General features: G+C 39.1%; 2 protein-coding genes across 9 annotated transcripts in view; one reads left to right on the plus strand and one right to left on the minus strand.

Moving 5' to 3' along the window:
* DDIAS (DNA damage induced apoptosis suppressor) overlaps positions 1–10,308 on the plus strand; it is a 51,052-nt gene extending 40,744 nt beyond the window's left edge. For 3 of the 4 annotated variants that reach the window (XM_063642013.1, XM_063642012.1, XM_063642011.1), the window contains 2 exons: positions 2,937–3,157; positions 4,273–8,191. In XM_063642013.1, the coding sequence (XP_063498083.1) occupies positions 2,937–3,157; positions 4,273–4,281 (230 nt within the window). In that variant the 3' untranslated portion in view covers positions 4,282–8,191. Of the gene's footprint in view, positions 1–2,936; positions 3,158–4,272; positions 8,192–8,458 lie in introns of those variants that run through there. The other variant, XM_063642010.1, reaches the window with a different exon arrangement.
* Positions 10,309–10,678: 370 nt separating this feature from the next.
* Positions 10,679–18,689, minus strand: part of RAB30 (RAB30, member RAS oncogene family) — a 95,828-nt gene continuing 87,817 nt past the window's right edge. For 3 of the 5 annotated variants that reach the window (XM_063642016.1, XM_063642017.1, XM_063642015.1), the window contains one exon: positions 12,565–14,986. In XM_063642016.1, coding sequence (XP_063498086.1) covers positions 14,736–14,986 — 251 coding nt within the window. In that variant the 3' untranslated portion in view covers positions 12,565–14,735. Of the gene's footprint in view, positions 14,987–18,689 lie in introns of all 5 variants that reach the window. The other 2 variants (XM_055283100.2, XM_055283099.2) reach the window with 1 other exon arrangement.

The raw sequence follows: 18,689 nt of genomic DNA on the forward strand, positions 1-18,689 counted from the left end.
GCCTGCCTCAGCCTCCCAAAATGCTGAGATTACAGGCATGTGCCACTGTGCCCAACCACCACATGGTTGGGTGTTTGTTTTTGTTTTTGCCTTGCACAATTTTCTAAAGCCAAATAATTCTGCTCTTAATGGCCCACTGATTAGTAAAACAGCTGTCAGTGTCCAAATTATTAGCATTATCTTACAAAAAAAAAAAATAAACCCAGACCTGGCACAGTGGCTCATGTCTGTAATTCCAGCACTTTGGGAGGCTGAGGTAGCAGAATTGCTTGAGCATAAGAGTTCAGGGCTGCAGTGAGCTGTGATTGTGCCACTGCACTCCAGCCTGGGCAACAGAAAGACATCCTGTCTCCAAAAAAAAAAAAAAAATAGACCTATAGGTTCTATCTTTTTTTAAAAAAATACAGAATCCATGCTTGAGGATATCAAAGATATATTTAAAACTTTTCAGATACAATAGTGATATTATGATTGTTTTTAAAACTCTTGTCCTTTAATGATACATACTGGAATATTTCTGGATGAAGTTGTATGATGAGCCAGGTGCAGGCGCTCATATTTGTAATCCCAGCACTTTTGGAGGCCAAGGTGGGAGGACTGCTTGAGGCCAGGAGTTCAAGACCAGCATGAGCAATAAAGCAAGACCCCCATCTCTAAAAAAAAGTTATTATATTAAATTGAAATTTAAAAATTAAGAAAAAAATTGTGTGATGTATGGGCCTTGCTTCAAAATAATACAGAATGGAGAAAATGGGGGGAATATAGATAAAATAAAATTGACCATGGGTTGATAATTATTGCAGTTATTGATCATGAGTTGATAATTGTTGCAGTTATTGACCATGAGTTGATAATTGTGCACATAAAGTATTATTACACTATTTTGCTTTTATCTATGTTGACATTTTCTATAATATAATACAAAATTAAATAAGACATAGCCAGAATCATGAGGACTTCCCACAATCTTCACACTTACTCCTATGGTACAAATCACCTTTTCTCACCTGCATTGTAGCAGTAGTCTCCCTAGATGGTTTCATTTCTTCTGCCTTTGCCCCTTTATAATCTATTCTCACAGGGCAGCAGAGTGACCATGTTAAAATATAAATCCAAATTGCTCCTCTACTCAAAACCCTCCAAAGGCTGCCTTTTTACTCTAAGTGAAAACCAAAGTCCTTGCAATGGCCTCCAAGGTGGTGTGATCTGTGCCAGTATCCCCCTCAAATCTCATCTATCCTTACCCCTATTCATTGATTTTGTTTCACCCATACCAGAATCCCCGATGCTCCTAGAGAACCAGGAATTCTTTTGCCTTAATGTCTGTGCACATTCTGTTCCCTCTGCCTAGAACACGTTTCATCAAGATTTGTATACTGTTTCCTCCCTCACTTCTTTCAGGTCTATTTTCAAATGACACATTATCAATGAAGCCTTCCCTTGACCACCATACATAAATTAGCAACACTCCACTATCATGACCTTTCCCTGGTTTGTTTTTTCTTTCTCACCCTCACTCAGGCTGGAGTGCCATGGCACAATCACTGCTCACTGCAGCCTTGACCTCCTCCTCAAGCGATCCTTCCACCTCAGCCTCCTGAGTAGCTGGGACTACAGGCGTGCACCAGCATGCCAGCTAATTTTTGGTATTTTGTAGAGAAGGGATTTCGCCATATTGACCAGGCTGGTCTTGAACTCCTGGGCCCAAGCAATCTGCCCACCTTGGCCTCCAAAAGTGCTGGGATTACAGGTGTGAGCCACCATGCCTGGCCTTATTTTCTTCATAGTAATTATCACCACTTGATGTACTATACATTTCTTTATTTTCTACCCCTGCCATGCTATGATGCAAATTCCACAAAAGTACCTTTTTTTTAATTTTGTTCACTGCTATAGTTCCAGTCACTAGAACACTACCTGGCGCATAACAGGTAACTGACAAATAAATGAAGACAAGCATTGAGATCCTCATTTAATAAATGAGAAAACCGAGGTGAAAACAGGTTAAGTACCTTGTCCAAAATAATATAGGTACCTTGGCCTAAAGCCTTTGTACTCTTCCTTCCCTTTGCCCAGAATATTTCCATGTTCAAAGCCGTGTCTTAATTTTTGCCTTGCCTCAAAATCTGTATGCATTGTACTTCAGGAGCTGAAAGTACTTCACAGGGTTACAATGAAGATTAAATATAAATATGAGCATCAGTAAACTTTGTAGAATGTTATGCCTCGTACAGTTGTTAATTCTTCTGGGTTCATCTCTAAGATCAAAGTCAGAAAGACTGTTTCTCCAAGCTTATTTTGATCTAGATGTGAAAATGCAACCATTCTATGGCCCGTATAAATTCCAGGCATGAAAATACAGATAAGATATATTATTAACATGTGGTTTCTTGCAAGTAATGGAAATAAGATATTTCAGTTCCTGAAATGCACTACAGGTCTTGAAATATTCAGATGTGAGCACCTGGCCGAAAGTACACCCATGTGATTATGGTTTAACTATAGCTCAGGTTTCATCTCTCAGTTGCAGGTGCGTTTTGAGGTATATAGATAGCATATATCAATTAATAGTCTGCCAGGTAGCAGACACGGAATAACTGAGTCAATTAATAATAGTGATCCTCAATGTTTTTCAAAATACTGATTTCCAATTTGCCAAAGAATTGTGTATCTATAGTATTACACTGCCCATGTAAGAAGCACAATGATCTAAACATTTTGATATTTTAGAAATAAACTGTATTTATGTTTTTCTTCAGTGATCTGTAATGATTTTTATACGAATGAGCATTTTAAAATTATATGCAAGTTTGCAATTTGTCCCATTTAACTAGTGGAAAAACCAATGTGCAAGGCAAACTAACTTGTCCAAATTCCCTTAGTAGTTAAAACAAAGCAGAATGAAAAAACTTAAGAGTTTTAATTTTTTTTTACAGCTAGTGGCATTTGCCTGCCAGTCTTTGCTGCTATGACTTACAAGATCATATTGAGAGGTGACAGCCTGGTGGCAGCCCACGCAGCGTCGCTCGCTCATGGTGCCTCCTCGGCCTCGGCGCCCATTCTGGCCGCACTTGAGCCCTCCAGCCCGCCGCTGCACCGTGGGAGCCCTTCTCTGGGCTCGCTGAGGCCGAAGCAAGCTCCCTCGGCTTGCGGGGAGGTGTGGAGGGAGAAGCAGGGGTGGGAACCCGGGGCACTTGCGAGCCAGCTAGAGTTCCGGGTGAGCGTGGGCTTGACGGGCCCCGCACTTGGAGCGGCCGGCTGGCCCTGCCGGTCCGGGCGGTGAGGAGCTTAGCCCCCAGGCCAGCAGCCTCCAAGGGTGCGCCAGGTCCCCCAGCAGTGCTGGCCCACCCGCGCTGCGCTCGATTTCTCGCCGGGCCTTAGCTGCCTCCCGGCGGGTAGGGCTCGGGACCTGCAGCCCGCCATGCCTGAGTCTCCCCGCCAGCTGCCCTGTGCTCCTGCGCGGCCTGAGCCTCCCCGAGGAGCGCCGCCCCCTGCTCCAAGGCGCCAGGTCCCATTGACCGCCCAAGGGCTGAGGAGTCCCGGCGCACGGCGGGAGACTGGCAGGCATCTCCACCTGTGCCCCAGTGGGAGATCCACTAGGTGAAGCCAGCTGGGCTCCTGAGTCTAGTGGGGACTTGGAGAACATTTATGTCTAGCTAGAGGATTGTAAACACACCAATCAGCACCCTGTTTCTAGCTCAGGGTTTGTGGATGCACCAATCAGCACTCTGTATCTAGCTAATCTGGTGGGGACTTGGAGAACCTTTATGTCTAGCTAAGGGATTGTGAATGCACCAATCAGCACTCTGTATCTAGCTCAAGCTTTGTAAATGCACCAATCAGCACTCTGTGTCTAGCTCAAGGTTTGTAAATGCACCAGTCAGTGCTCTGTGTCTAGCTGATCTGGTGGGGACTTGGAGAACCTTTATGTCTAGCTAAGGGATTGTGAATACACCAATTGGCACTCTATATCTAGCTAATCTGGTGGGGACGTGGAGAACTTTTGTGTCTAGCTCAGGGATTGTAAATGCACCAATTAGCACCCTGTCAAAATGGACCAATCAGCTCTCTGTAAAACAGACCAATAGGCTCTCTGTAAAATGGGCCAATCAGCAGGATGTGGGTGGGGCCAGATAAGAGAATAAAAGCAGGCTGCCCGAGACAGCAGCGGCAACCCGCTGGCGTCCCCTTCTGCAGTGGGGAAGTTTTGTTTTTGGGCTCTTTGCAATAAGTCTTGCTGCTGCTCACTCTTTGGGTCCACACTGCCTTTAGGAGCTGTAACACTCACCACGAAGGTCTACAGCTTCATTCCTGAAGCCAGTGAGACTACAAACCCACCAGGAGGAACGAACAACTCCAGACGTGCCACCTTAAGAGCTGTAACACTCACCGCGAAGGTCTGTAGCTTCACTCCTGAGCCAGTGAGACCACAAACCTACCAGGAAGAACAAACTGCGGACATGCCACCTTTAAGAACTGTAACGCTGACTGTGAGGGTCAGTGGTTTCATTCTTGAAGTCAGTAAGACCAGGAACCCACCAATTCCTGACACAATATGAGAATGATATAAAATTGCCAATATCTAGCTGTTTTTGACTTATAAGAATGCCAATTCCATATGGTTCTAACTATTAGAACACTTAAAAACCATGACATGTGCTAATTTAGAAAAGAAATTTCTGCAAACATCCTTTTAGTGAAGTTGCTAAAATAGCAAAATTAAGAGCCTCCTACCAACTGCAGATAAGCTGCCATAGGACAATAACATAAAATTATAGCAGATGATTTTCAAAGCCCAATACTTTATAAATTCTAAATAATAGCGGCAGAAAGGGTTACAGATTGCGTATGTTGCATTAACTAAAGAACACTATGCCAGAGAGCCCAAGGTCAAAGGTTTGACCCCTTTGTCATCCTATTAACTCTTACCATGTTCCATGACCTACTGTACTCTTCATCCAGGACATTCATCTCTGAAATGCACGCCCAAGGCAGAGGGTGAGAGGCTAGGATTGGAGTGGAAATGAATTTCAAGAAAAGGTGCAAATCTGTGACTTCTGCAGTGGAGATGGGGGCATCTAAAAGGCAGACTCTTCTGCCTGCCCTATGGTATATGTTTAATAAATGGTGAATAAATGAATCGGTGAAGGAATGAATGTCCTACTAGTGATGAGTAGTCTCATTACTAATTGTGTAGAAAATCTCAAGTGATATCATGTAAAGTGTTTTAGCTGGAAGGGACCTTGAAGCTATCTAACTTAGTGTCCATATTTTGGTAGTTGGGAAAAATAAAGTTTAAAATGAAGTGATTAACCTAAAGTCACACTGACTGGGACTAGAATTTATGGCTTCTCGATGTCAGAACTGGAACTAGAATTTGTGATTCCTAGTTCTCAGTGTAATACTCCTTCCAATATATATGATAGTATAAAGGATCTTTCTCACCAGTAGAAATAATTAGCATATAATTTTCACATCCTGAATATAGCAGTCTCATTTAGTGTTTATAATCGGAGGAGGCCTTAAAGATTATCTGATCTAGCCCCTTGTTTTATAAAGGAGAAAACCATAGTGCAAAATGTTAAATGACTTGTCCAAAGTTAGCCAGTTAGAAAATCAACATTTAACTCAGGTCTCCAGATCCCCCAGATCCAGGGCACATTTTGCACCATGCTGAAAGACATTAGTACACTTAAAGTTGTTTGCTTTTTACGTATTTTGATGGCATATAATTCTTCAAATGTGGGCAACAGGAGATGTTTATTTATATACAAGTACATGGGAAAGCAATTTCCATTTAGTTTTTTAAAAAAATTGTTACAAATAAAAAGTTTTTAATACATTCATCTTTTGCACACAAAATACATTCTTTTTCTTTTACTCCCAGTATGAATTATTTCTTAATAATAAAAAACATAAACTACAATGAATGGACAGTCATATGGTTTGGTGATTTGACAAACTTTTTTTCAAGAAGCAAAGTCCAATTTTAAAAGACAGACAATATATAAAATAACTTACATATTTAAAATGCTACTTCATTGAATCCTGAAAGATTGAATGAATACTCTTATCCAGCATGATTTGTAGTTGTCCTTTAAACAATGCAGAGGACAAGAAATCCTCTATGTGATGGCAACTCAATTTCTACAAGACTGAAACAGTCTTCATGAAATCGATTGATTATCACATCTAAATGACAGGCTCATAGAAAAATTCTTATGGATATATTGGGGAGTTAGTCTTTATTCAGGGGTCTCCTGATTGACAATTAAACTAAGATCATAAGTTGCACTATCCAAATAGGATTGCAAGAGGTTCTACTTCAATAAACATAAATGATTTGATTTCATTTGTTAGACTAATTGTTTTTAAGAGAAGTGAAAACATACACCCATACGAAAAACTTTTACATAAATGTTCATAGCAGCATTATTATAATCAAAAGGTGGAAAAAACCCAAACGTCCATCAAATAGTAAATGGACAAATAAAATGTGGCATATACATACAATGGAATATTATTTAAACATGAAAACAATGTACTGATTTATGCTACAACATGGATGAGCTTTGAAAGCATTATGCTTAGTTAGAGAAGCCAGACACAAAAGGCCACATATTGTTTGACTATATGAAATGTCCAGGATAGGCAAATTCATAGAGGACAGAAAGTAGATTAGTGGTTGCCAGATGCTGGGGGAAGGAGGAGGAGTGATTGCAAATGGTATGGGGTTTCTTTTGGAGGTGATGAAAATGTTCTGAAGTTAGGCAGTGGTGATGTTGCACAACTTAGTGAATATGATTAAAAACATTGAAGTTTGCACCTTAATAGGGTAAACTGTATGGTGCACGAATTATATCTTAATTTTAAAAAGAAATGAAACTTCATTTAAGAATATTTTGTTCAAGTTTGTATTCCCTCCCCACTTCCCTTTTCTAATGTTGATTGAATTTTTCATACAGTCATCTTTCTACAGAAGGTTTTCAGCTAATTGGACTCAGGTCATCAGTGGGTTATATTTCTAACAGGCTTTTTGTTAAGTAAAAAGATCAATATATGAACACATAAAATATGATGTATACTGTTAATATTTGCATATTAACATTTAAAATCAAGTACTATTCTTATATTGAAGTTAGTTAGATTTTATATACCACTGTATACAAATAATACTGATATCCTATGCTTAAAACCAATAGCCAAATATCAAGAATCGAGTTCATAAAACTCAGTGATTAACCTGTTTATTAGTTAAAACTATGTATGTATTAATATTAAAGATTCATGTTTTAATGGAGTGATAGGAAAGGTGGGGGAGATCAAAGATTCTCTAAGTCTTCATAAAGCAGCTTCTCTAAATATTTTAACTAGCTGCTGAGATCTCCAGAATTATATATTTTGCATTTTATTTCATCTCTATACTAAAAGTCATGCATTAAAAGTGTGTACAAGATATATGGGGCACACTTTTCCCTTCAGATTATCAAAAACCTCTTTTTACTCCTGTATTATCTGAAATTTTGAGCAGAGTTTGTTTTTTCTCTTTTTTTTTTTTTTTTTTGGCTGAAAACAGAAATTTTGCTCACGTGTTAGTTCAAATACATTTATGTAACTCCCTTATACACTATCAAAGGAGCTCCAACCATCTGGTATGTCTGGAAGACACTTCAGTGAGTAGAAATTAGAAGCCAGCATTTGAAATTTTCTACCACAGGGACATGAAAGCCTAAACTGGCCTTAAAGGGATAAGAGGATTTTACATTTTTAAAAAATAAATCAGTTAACATTCATTGTCAAATAACCTACAAGAAAGTTCCACTAGCATTCTGCAATTGTATAGAGTAAGAGAATATTTGTTGCTAATGATTACATTCCAGAAAGCAATATGTTTAGCAGCTGTTTTTCAAAAGACTTGTCAAGTTTTACTATTGTTATTTAATCCAGGCATAACTGTGTAAACTTAAACAAAAACTGTGCATTATTCAACCAGCTAGTGACTATCTTAACAAACTAGATTATCTTTTGCTTTTCTGTACATGAATTTTTGCTTTATTAGGCATTTTGTATTCCACTTTTTGTTTTAGAATTTAGTGCACATGTAGAAAGGGGAAGAAACCCTTTTGGATGTTGGTAATTATGTACATCAAATAATGTCATATATGAAATTAAAAGCAGATCACAAAACTGAGATTCATGACTCCATTTTTACCAAGGGGAGGAAACAAGAGCCATACAGCCAGAATAATTCTTCAGAAGCACACTTTGTTATCAATTATATAACTAAAGAATCAAAGTATGTATATATAACTGAAGAGTTAATCAATAGTAAGACTGTGATCTACATCTGATACCAATAAGAAGCTAAGAGTAATAAATACCTATCCTGACATTCACTAAGTAAATAATGATTTTCATTTTAATAATCATTATTTTTTTCTGTTATTTTTTTAAATAGGCAAAAGAGCAATAATAAATGGCAAATGTGGCTCCTTAAAAAGAAGATAGGGATCAACCCAGTTTTCTTCCCATGAAGAATAGGATCAAGAAGAAAGAGGTTTAAATTGCTCTGCGAGGTATTTCAGTTCTAAGATTAAGCTTCCTGATAATGAGTTTACAACCCTGGAATTGCCTATTGGGAGAGAGAGAGCGACCACCTTGCCTGAAGTTTGTAAAGAAATGGAGGGTGACAGTAATGCCCAAAGGCAAAAGGATGGATCAGATAAATGAATTCCTTTTAAGGCACCCTTTCAGAAATGGAGTTCTTTTCTTTGAAGCCAGGAAAGTTTCTTTGTTTTGTCTCTTAAGGATCTACACTTGGCATCAGACCATTCAAAGTCTGCTCTTAATTAAGGAGAAAAAGAACTAATATTTGAGCGCTGTTTACCAAGCACTGTACTTTCAACTTATCTAATTTCACAATAATCCTGACAGGTCTATCTCATAGATGAAAAGATTGATGCTCAAGATATTGTGCTTCGTCTAAAGTCGCAGCTAATTTGTGGCATACTAGGACTCCTCACACCTAAACTAGTGTTTCCCCTTCTATATAACTCCCCACATCACTCTCTGAAGTGTCAAAGTCACCAATCACCAAAGACTCCGTCAGGAACTAGAACACAGCATCTCCAAAAATTCTGCTTTAAATCAATGGAAAATTAAAATTTTGGTTCATACCTCAAGAAGTCAAAGAAGTGGTGACTAGCCTTTGTGCTCTGACCTCTGTCCAAAGGAGTCCAAGAAAGTCTCAATCAAACTCAAATAGATTTGTCACCATACAGATTTAAGACCAATGACTTAAAAAAACAAAACAAAACCAAAAAAAAAGACCAATGAAGAGCCGTCTATCAGCCTTGCAAGGGTGAAAGTTATTTTGCAGGTGGAATAATTAGGGCCATAGGCTTCAATAGCAAAAGTTGCTTACAGTTACCTCTAATTTTCAAGTCAAAAATACTTGTTTTTATTGCTTTCCACATAAAGCAATTTGACCTCAGTTCTTTTAAACTCTGTATTCTCAAGAGAATCAAACAAACTAAGGAAATGTCATTGATACTTTTCTAAAATAGATCTTGTGGACTGCTTTATGTCAGTGACCCACCAGCCCATCTCTCTTGGGAGCTGTAAAACTTCATGTTGGTCTGTTTGAGAACTTTAACAGAAGATTCTGCTCTGTTAAAAAGGCCTATCCTAAAATCTTGAAGGAGACACCCATTATTTATTAAACAGAGCAAGGCCTATGTTTGGCAAGTGATAAATGAATAACTTCGTGTAACTTCTACTAAAGTTGATTCAACAGGACATCAATGAATGGACCGACAAAGCAAGTCCAGCATAGGGCATAATGGAGGGCCAGTCTCTTGGCCTAACAACATGCAACCAACCTCTTCCATGAAAGATGAAGGTGGGATGCACTTGTGGCAGAAGAACGAGGCCCCATTAAAAACATCATTAGCTATGAATTAACAGATATTTAATTGAACATGTTATGAGGGGCAAAGTACTACATACAACATGGAATTTAGGTTAATAGGTCACCTGCTCCAATCTCCAACCAATTGGATCCTCTCCACATCTTTGCCTCTTGACAGAGGCTACTGAGGCAGCCTGTCCCATAGTGAACCAACTTTTTGAGAATGGTCGCCCTGACATGGAACCCAAATCTGTGTCCCTATGGCCTCATTCAGTGGGCCTCATTCCACCCCTCTGAACCACAGAGCATCTTGTTCTAATGCACTAGTTGTATTGCCCTCTTTTTCCTAACCTAAGTCTCCCCAAATCCTTCAAGTATTCTTTAAATGTCTTGCATTTAAAATTCCTTCACCAGACTGGTAATGCCTCAATTTGTTTTAAATTTCAAAGTATGGCTCCTGGAAATGATAATAACATTCCAACATCAAGGGACTGAGGAGAGGAGATGAAATGCCATCTCCCTTACTCTAATGTTGCTATATTAATATGTGTTTTGAAGGGATGATAATTTCTTAATTCAGTATGAAAAAATTACCAGTGTGAAGAATGTAAAGGAAGGCATCTTTCCTCCCAAACACAAATAGGCTCATGTCACAGAAATAAAATCCAATAAGAAAGTAAAGAAAACATATCCCTCCCTTATCCCAAAATTAGTGTTTAACCATGCTGCTTAAATGGAACACATTTTGTCTGAAGGATGAGAAGCAAATGTTGTTTCACAGCTTTTAATTCTTTAGCGAAGTCTCAAAAGTATCATAGTATAAACATGTCAGGACCATGGTTGAGAAAAGTAACCAGTTGCAGTTAAAACAACAACAACAACAACAAAATTATGGGAAAAAAGGAATGGCAAACTCTAGAAGATCTCTCCCAGAGGCTAATAGAGCAATGATCCCTAAGTACTCGTTACTATGAAATACAGAGTTCTACAGGATTAAGAAATAAAAAAGACATTAGATTTTTGCCCTAAATGACAGGTAATAAATCTACACTTAGGAACATTTCCTCACAGTTCAGAAAGTCCTGCCCACCTTGATTAACTTGTTTTCTGAATACCTTTAGTTGCTGGCTTAGTGGAGAAGGCCATTGGTTTGATATGCAAAAAAAAAAAAAAAAAAGAAAAAAAGAAACATTTTTTTCTGATTGTGCTATTTCATTCATGTGGCTTGGTTTAAAAGAAGATGTTTCACTTTAGTAGGAAGACCAATTCAAAATCATTTACAACTGATATTTATTCAGTATGAGTCATGAACTGAAACTTGGTGCGGGATCTGGTGGAATTATGGGCTAGCTTAAAATGTAATGTGGCAAATCATTGGCCTAATTCTGTGGGAATCACCAGTGTCCTCCCAAGGCATATATTCATGAATGAAAGAAGATAAGAACCCAGTCCTTTGCTAAATCTGGCGTCTCTGGCCAAACCTAAACGGCTTAAATAATCCTCATCCAAATATCTTATTTTGGCCAATCGTTTCTACCTTCCTTATAAACTCTAAATCAGAACTTGACACATTATCAAATCAACCCATTTAACTTTCATTTTTAGTTTTCTTGCCACTTTACTCAGGGAGAGATAAAAACGTGAAATGATTAAAAGACCGAGAAAAAGAAAGGCCAGGAAGAGCCCATGGCCTAATCTAAGTAATCCACCAAAAAGATAAATGGCCTTGTAAATTCAAAAAATATTAATATAATTCAACAGATTTAATAAAAGCATACAAAGGGAGAAAAAGCCTTCTATGGGCAAAGAAGCACAAAATCCTTTGAGGATGTAGTCTATACAAAGCCATAAGAAAATATCATTATCAGCAAACTACTATTTCATAGATTTTCCCAAGCCTGACTCCACGACATGAGTATCATGCATTTTCATTGGAAACTGAAAAAAGTTTTGCCATATATTTAATAACTTTATTGAATGAAGAAAAAGATCACACCAAAAATGGAGGAATACATGAACCCTGGTAGTCTTAGTAGACCAAGCCAAATTAAACTATGATAAAGCAATTTCTCTTTTTTCATCCACCACTAAATGAGAGTTCAATTTTATCTAAAGAAGGCTCATTTTAGCAAATATTGCCATGACAATAAGACTGTTAGGCAAACCAATAAATTTAGGTCCTGGCCTGGGTTAAGATGACTGTAATTAGTGTCCTTTCTCAAGTTCTACTTGAAGGAATTTCTGTTTAATCAAAAAAAGCTCCCCCCGACCACCACCGCCCCACCTTGGTACTTAAATGTTTATTTGACTAATATTTATTGCACCTACAATATTGTCAGGGATTGTTTTCTAACTTCAGATATATTAGTAGACAAGCATCCATAAGGCCTAATCTGGAATTCATACAACTAAGAAAAAAAGAAACAAAGTCCCACATTCTCATGTGTTCCTGCTGATGGGCTGTGGATGGGTAAGTTACGGAAAGGCTGGGAGGAGCAACAAGGAAGAAAGAGGCCAAGACCAGAGCTTTTTAATCCCCTTCTGAGTCTGGCCAAGGGTATATAGAGAAGGCTAAACCCTAGGGAATAATACAAGTGTGACCCTAAGAGGTATTTTGCAACTAAGTCAGTCCAATCTAACACAGCCATTTCCTCTAAGTTCATAAAGCAACTTTATTTTCAACACACTTGCAACTGTGAGACAAAGTTGGGTCATCATGTGCTGGGGACACTGGATTTTTGCCCTAAATGACAGGTAATAAATCTAAACTTAGGAACATTTCCTTACAGTTTAAAAAAAATTCTTCTGCCCTCCTTGATTAACTTGTTTTCTGAATACATTTAGTTGCTGGCTTAGTGGAGAGGATGGGGAGGGAAAGGCAACAATTATTATAAATTATTTTGGTTTTTATTAAAATGACTTTTCTTTCCTGCAGAGACAGATTCTAAAAGAAAAACAAGTCAAACTTCTGGGATCCCATTCTCTTTCCCACAGGATCAGGAAAAACACAGTGAGGCCAACCTAAAGTATCAGCCCCTTAAAAAATATGCATAATCTCATGTCCAAGACACTGGTCAATCTAGAACCTGCGAGAGAAATGCCAGAAATGCTTTATCCACATCGTGTCTCTACATGACTCATTTCTTTACAATTAAATAGCTTTCAAACATCAACATATCAGAACTGAGATTGTCACCATCTACAGCAACAGTGGAATTACACATCATATCCTTATTCCATTACTCATCCCTCAGTTATGCTAAGCAGCAAGCTACAGAAACATCTGACAGCATCAACAGCATACAGGTTTAATTATTTTCCCAATTTGCATTTATATCAGTGAACAAATTGGAAGCTATCAAAGTATGGCACTGAAGAAAAAGAAACACATATTCAGCAGCACATCTCCCATTTTGAGTCCCGTTTTTAAATTGGCTAAGTAAAGGCATATACACCTCCATTTGAATTGGAGATTTGCAGTAACACATGCATATAAGGATGGGAGGGAGGGAAGAAGAAAAGGAGAGACCAGAGAAATAGGAAAAGAGAAAGAAAAAAGAAAGAACGTGGTTCAGCGTCTGAAGGTAACATTATTATAAGGAGGGGATAAATGACAGTTCAATCTGCTTCCACGAGCAGAATTTTTCTAAGGTTATCATCGAAGATATAAAAATGGGTCGTGAGACTTTTTATCTGTTGCTATTCTCACTTATCATACTAAAAAAATCTACAAAATCCTAAGCCTTGGTCTGTCCAAGATGGAGAGTACCAGGAAGTAAAAGATGTGACCTACTATCAAGGACTGTGCTCTGCTAGGAGCCCTGCACTACAGTCCATTAATCCACAGTATTTTGGTCATATCTGGTCTGTTTCCTCATACTACTCAAAATGTGTTAGAGCTAAGTTTTTATATTAGAATATCATCAACCATTTGTTTATTTATTTTTTTCATTTTGCAAACGTTTTCATTTACGTAAAGGGCTGGAGAGACAAGAGAAGAAAGTGGTAGAGATTCAGAGGGGAACGTAAAAGGAAAGTACTCTCTTTTCCCAAAACTCCACCTTTAAAAAGGTAGTAATGGGACTTTGAGAAAGAGTGCTGATTCATGGACTTCCCCCATTTTTTTATTTCTATATAATACATTTAAGGACATTAATGTACTAAAATGTTTGGTCTGTGAAATAGTGGAATCATTAGCACCAAAAGGAGTTATGGAGCTTGTATATATTATTAAAACAATGATTGTTACTGTTGGTCATGGGTAAAGGTTTCATTTAATTTTTACATCCCAAAGTTCTTGAAAGTGCCTGTGGACAAGAGAAATAACACTTTTCAAAATCTCCATGGGGTTGTCAATACGCACCACAGAGACTGTACTTGGCGTTCCCAGTTTTGGTTTATCTGGTAGACAAGAAAACCAGGTCCCCCAGATGATTACCACCGAAGCCCTAAAGAACAGCTCCCACATGCACCCACTGATGTGCAGGAGGGAACCCCACAGTACATTTCCCCCTGGACTCTGTTCAGGAATGCGCTTTTACTTGCTTTTTAAAAAAACAAAAGCAACATGCTCTGCAGATCGTGGAGTGCCCAGTGCAATTTTCTCCTTGCTCCAACTCCAGACTGGAAAAGGGTGAAACCATTATATGTTCTGCTAATGCTGGCCTGTGGTCGAGGCCCTTGGCCTGCCATGCTTTGTAAGCTCAGGAGCCCACAGGAGTCAGAAGGTCAGGGAGTGGGAGCCACAGTCATCGCCAGATCTCCCCAGCATCTCATGGCCCATCAGGGCAGCTGCTGATTCCTTTTCTTCTCCGTGCCTCAGCCTTTAGTTGAAATTACAACAAGTCAAATAGCTGATGCTTTTCCCTTCTCCAGGTAAGGGTGAGGATACATTGTTCACAAGTGTGTTCTGTCTGGCTTCACTGATGAGTCGGCATGCTAAGTCAAGGAAGAGTTTCTCCACATTATCAGATTCCTTGGCTGAGGTCTCCAGATAATACATGTCCTGAGCTTCTGAGAATTCTTCAGCTCGCTGCTGGGAAACCTCTCTCCTTTCTGCCAGGTCAATCTTGTTGCCTATAACAGTGGTAAAATCAAATAAAGAATCAGCATTTGACTTTTTGCAGGCTGAGAAGCATCAAAATTCAACTCCAGATCTGAAGTCAAGCCAGACAGATGGGCGAGTAAAACAAAACAAATGTGACTGTGATTACTGAAATGTTTACTTTAAAATATGAGTGCCGGCTGGGCACAGTGGCTCACACCTGTAATCCCAGCACTTTGGGAGGCCAAGGCGGGCGGATCACGAGGTCAGGAGTTCAAGACCAGCCTGGCCAACATGGTGAAACCCCGTCTCTACTAAAAATACAAAAATTAGCCAGGTGTGTTGGCACGCGCCTGTAGTCCCAGCTACTTGGGAGGCTGAGGCAGAAGAATCGCTTGAACCCCAGAGGCGGAGGCTGCAGTGAGTCAAGATCGCACCACTGCACTCTAGCTTGGGTGACAGAGCGAGACTCCAGCTCAAAAAAAATAAATAAATAAAATATGAGTGCCATTCATAATGGCAAGAACTGGAGACAACCCAAATGTCCATCAGTAGGGCACTGACTGAATAAACTGTGGTACATCCACCCAATGGAGTATTTGCTGCTGTAAAAATCAATTAGGAGTATCTCTATATACTGCCATGTAATGGAAACACTGGGATATACTGTTAACCAAAAAAAAAAAAAAAAAAAAGCAAAGCAGAAAAAAAAAAGCATATACAATATGCAACTGTCTATCCAAGAAAAAGGGAAGGATATGAATACATATATTATACACACATTTTATTTCTTTTTTTTAATAGAAGAATAGACCAAAATCTTAATTTAAAAGAAAATGGTTACCTATGAAAGGAACAGGGTTGAGGTGAAAGGAATAGAAACCAGACCTCTCTGAATATACTTTGTTTTGTAGATTTTACTTTAGGAACTTAAAAATGCTTTATATAATTATACAATTAATTTCAAAATTAAATTTAAAAAGCAATCCCTAAAAACTGTGAGCAAAATTAAACAAATGAACATGTTCATCACGTGTGGAATAACCACACCTAGTGTAACCCTTTTTTTCTTTTAACTGAGACAAGGTCTGGCTCTATTGCCCAGGCTGGAGGGCAGTGGCGCAATCTTGACTTGCTGCAACCTCCGCCTCCTGGGCTCAAGCCATCCTCTCCCACCTCAGCCTCCCAAGTAGCTGGGACTACAGGTGGGCACTACCATGCCCAGCTAATTTTTTTTTTTTGTATTTTTTGCAGAGACAGAGTTTCGCCACGTCCAGGCTGGTCTTGAACTTGTGAGCTTAAGTGATGCACTTGCCTCGGCCTCCAGAAGTGCTGGGATTACAGGCAATTGAGCCACCGAACCAGGCCAACAGAGTAACTATTTCAAGGTGTTTAAGATACAATAATTTAACAGTGCAACCCCAGTGGTATATAGCCTAGGGACAAAAAGAATTGAAGGAAACAATCTTGAACTGTTTCAGTAATCGTCTGTTTGGTGGTACTGTTGGTATTATTATTCTGAGGTTGCTATCTGTGTATTATGGGATAAAGCAAATAAGTAATTATGCTGGTATCATTGGGAACTGGGACTTTTGGCATAGGAAAAAGGAAATATAAAAATATAAAGTTAATGTGGTTAAGTAAAATTTCTGCAGTCCTGAATTATAAATAGAAGTATCAGTATGAATAATTCATAATGTATTTTATCTTTAAAAAGTTTTCTACCTACCTCAAATTCTCCAGGAACCGTGACAAAGATGTGTCAATTGTATTACCTGGCAACACCACTTATGGTAAAAATGACCCCTGATTGATAAATTACTTCTGGCCTGGGAATTCTATCTATGAATTATAAATACCTAATGGAAAGCCATAACTTTGAGCTTCCCTGAATGTGGTGACTTCACTTGAAGAGACCCTGAAAGTTATGATTATGGAGTTGTTATAATAGATTTAGTCTCCTACGGGGTATTGAGGCTGCTAGGCCAAGGCAGATCCTCCATTTGTTTGACATGAGCCTTGTTCCCTCATACAAGAATTGTCTGGGGGTTGCGGACTGGGTAGGAGGTCCTGGAAAGTTACGTGGACTGCTACTGGGATTACTTCTACTGAAGAGGGTTGCCGGATGCTGATCTGCTGTCAAGCTATGTTTCCTGTCCTGTGTCCTTCTAAGTGAACACGATGCCATGCGTGGTCTACGGTAGTCTTGTGAGTTGGAATGCTAGCAGAACCTAATAGGAAAACCCTCTTGAGGATACTACAGAATCCACCACACACATGCACACATACACACAAGCTCTGTCCACTGAAAGGCCTAAAAACAATGGCCAATCAGGAGGGCTCCTAACACCTAGGTTGTGGCCTTTAAATATGATTTCCCATTGAAAAGAAAGCACTTCTTGAAGAAATGGTTAATTCCAGGTCTGGGGCAGGAAATGCACAAGATGTGGCTGGAACACTTGTCATACCAGAAAGCAAAAAAATTATCCAGCATTCCTGGGGTCATGTCAAAAGGACTCAGGAGCCCATTTGAAGAAGCTCCCACTGGCAAAGTTGGAACAATGGGAGCAACAATAATAATAATTGCAAGGGACTGAAATACATCAAATTTATTTATTTAGTTAGTTTTTGAGACAGAGTCTCGCTCTGTTGCCCAGGCTGGAGTGCAGTGGTGCAATCTCGGCTCACTGTAACCTTTGCCTTCCAGGTTCAAGAGATTCTCCTGCCTCGGCCTCCCGCTGGGATTACAGGCACGCTCGGCTAATTTTTTGTATATTTTAGTAGAGATGGGGTTTCACCATGTTGCCCAGGCTGGTCTCAAACTCCCGACCTCAAGTGATCCACCTGCCTCAGCCTCCCAAAGTGTTGGGATTACAGGCGTGAGCCACTGTGCCCAGCCCATCAAATTTATTGAAATCTATAAATTTATAATAATATTACAAATATAAACAGATGTCAATAGTTACTTTTAGAAGATACTGGAGAACCAGCTCATTACCTTGAAAAGTGGTGAACAAAAAAGAATCAGGCATTCTTCCTGCCTGTCCTATGAGAACTACTCTCAGAGTATGATATATTTAGTGTTTTGTCTAAAAAGAAAACCAAAAAAATCCTGACTGTCATCAGGCCTTTAGACTTATCTATAAATCTGCAAGAAATATAGGTGATGGAGGTGATATCAAATGATACCTTAGGGGCGATAAAACAAAATTTAGACTTGTAAAGCCTATAGGACAAATAAATGCATTAGCAATAAATTCTAAGAGAGAAAAAAATGGGAGTGGAAACTTCAGAAAAAAGGATGAAAAGACGTAGCTGTCAATTACAACATATGGACCTTAGTTGGCTTTTTTTTTTTTTTTTTTGACAAGAGTCTGGCTCTGTCACCCAGGCTGAATGCAGTGGTGTGATCATAGCTCCCTGCAGCCTTCAACTTCTGTCCTCAGGTGATCCTCCTACTTCAGCTTCCTGAGTAGTTGGGACCACAGGTAGATGCCATCGCTACATTGCCCAGGCTGGTCAGAACTGCTGGGCTCAAGCAATCCTCCTGCCTCAGCTTCCCAGAACACTGAGATTACAGGTGTGAGCCACCGTGCCTGGCTTCTGGACCTTATTTGGATCTTAATTTGAACAAACAAACAAAAAATTCATGAGTCGATCAGGGAAATTTGAACACTGTCTAAGTTTTTAAGGCTACTAAGGAATTGTTAACATATTTTAGGTGTCAAATGCCAC

This window comes from Symphalangus syndactylus, chromosome 6, assembly GCF_028878055.3.
Source record: "Symphalangus syndactylus isolate Jambi chromosome 6, NHGRI_mSymSyn1-v2.1_pri, whole genome shotgun sequence".
Lineage (NCBI taxonomy): Eukaryota > Metazoa > Chordata > Mammalia > Primates > Hylobatidae > Symphalangus > Symphalangus syndactylus.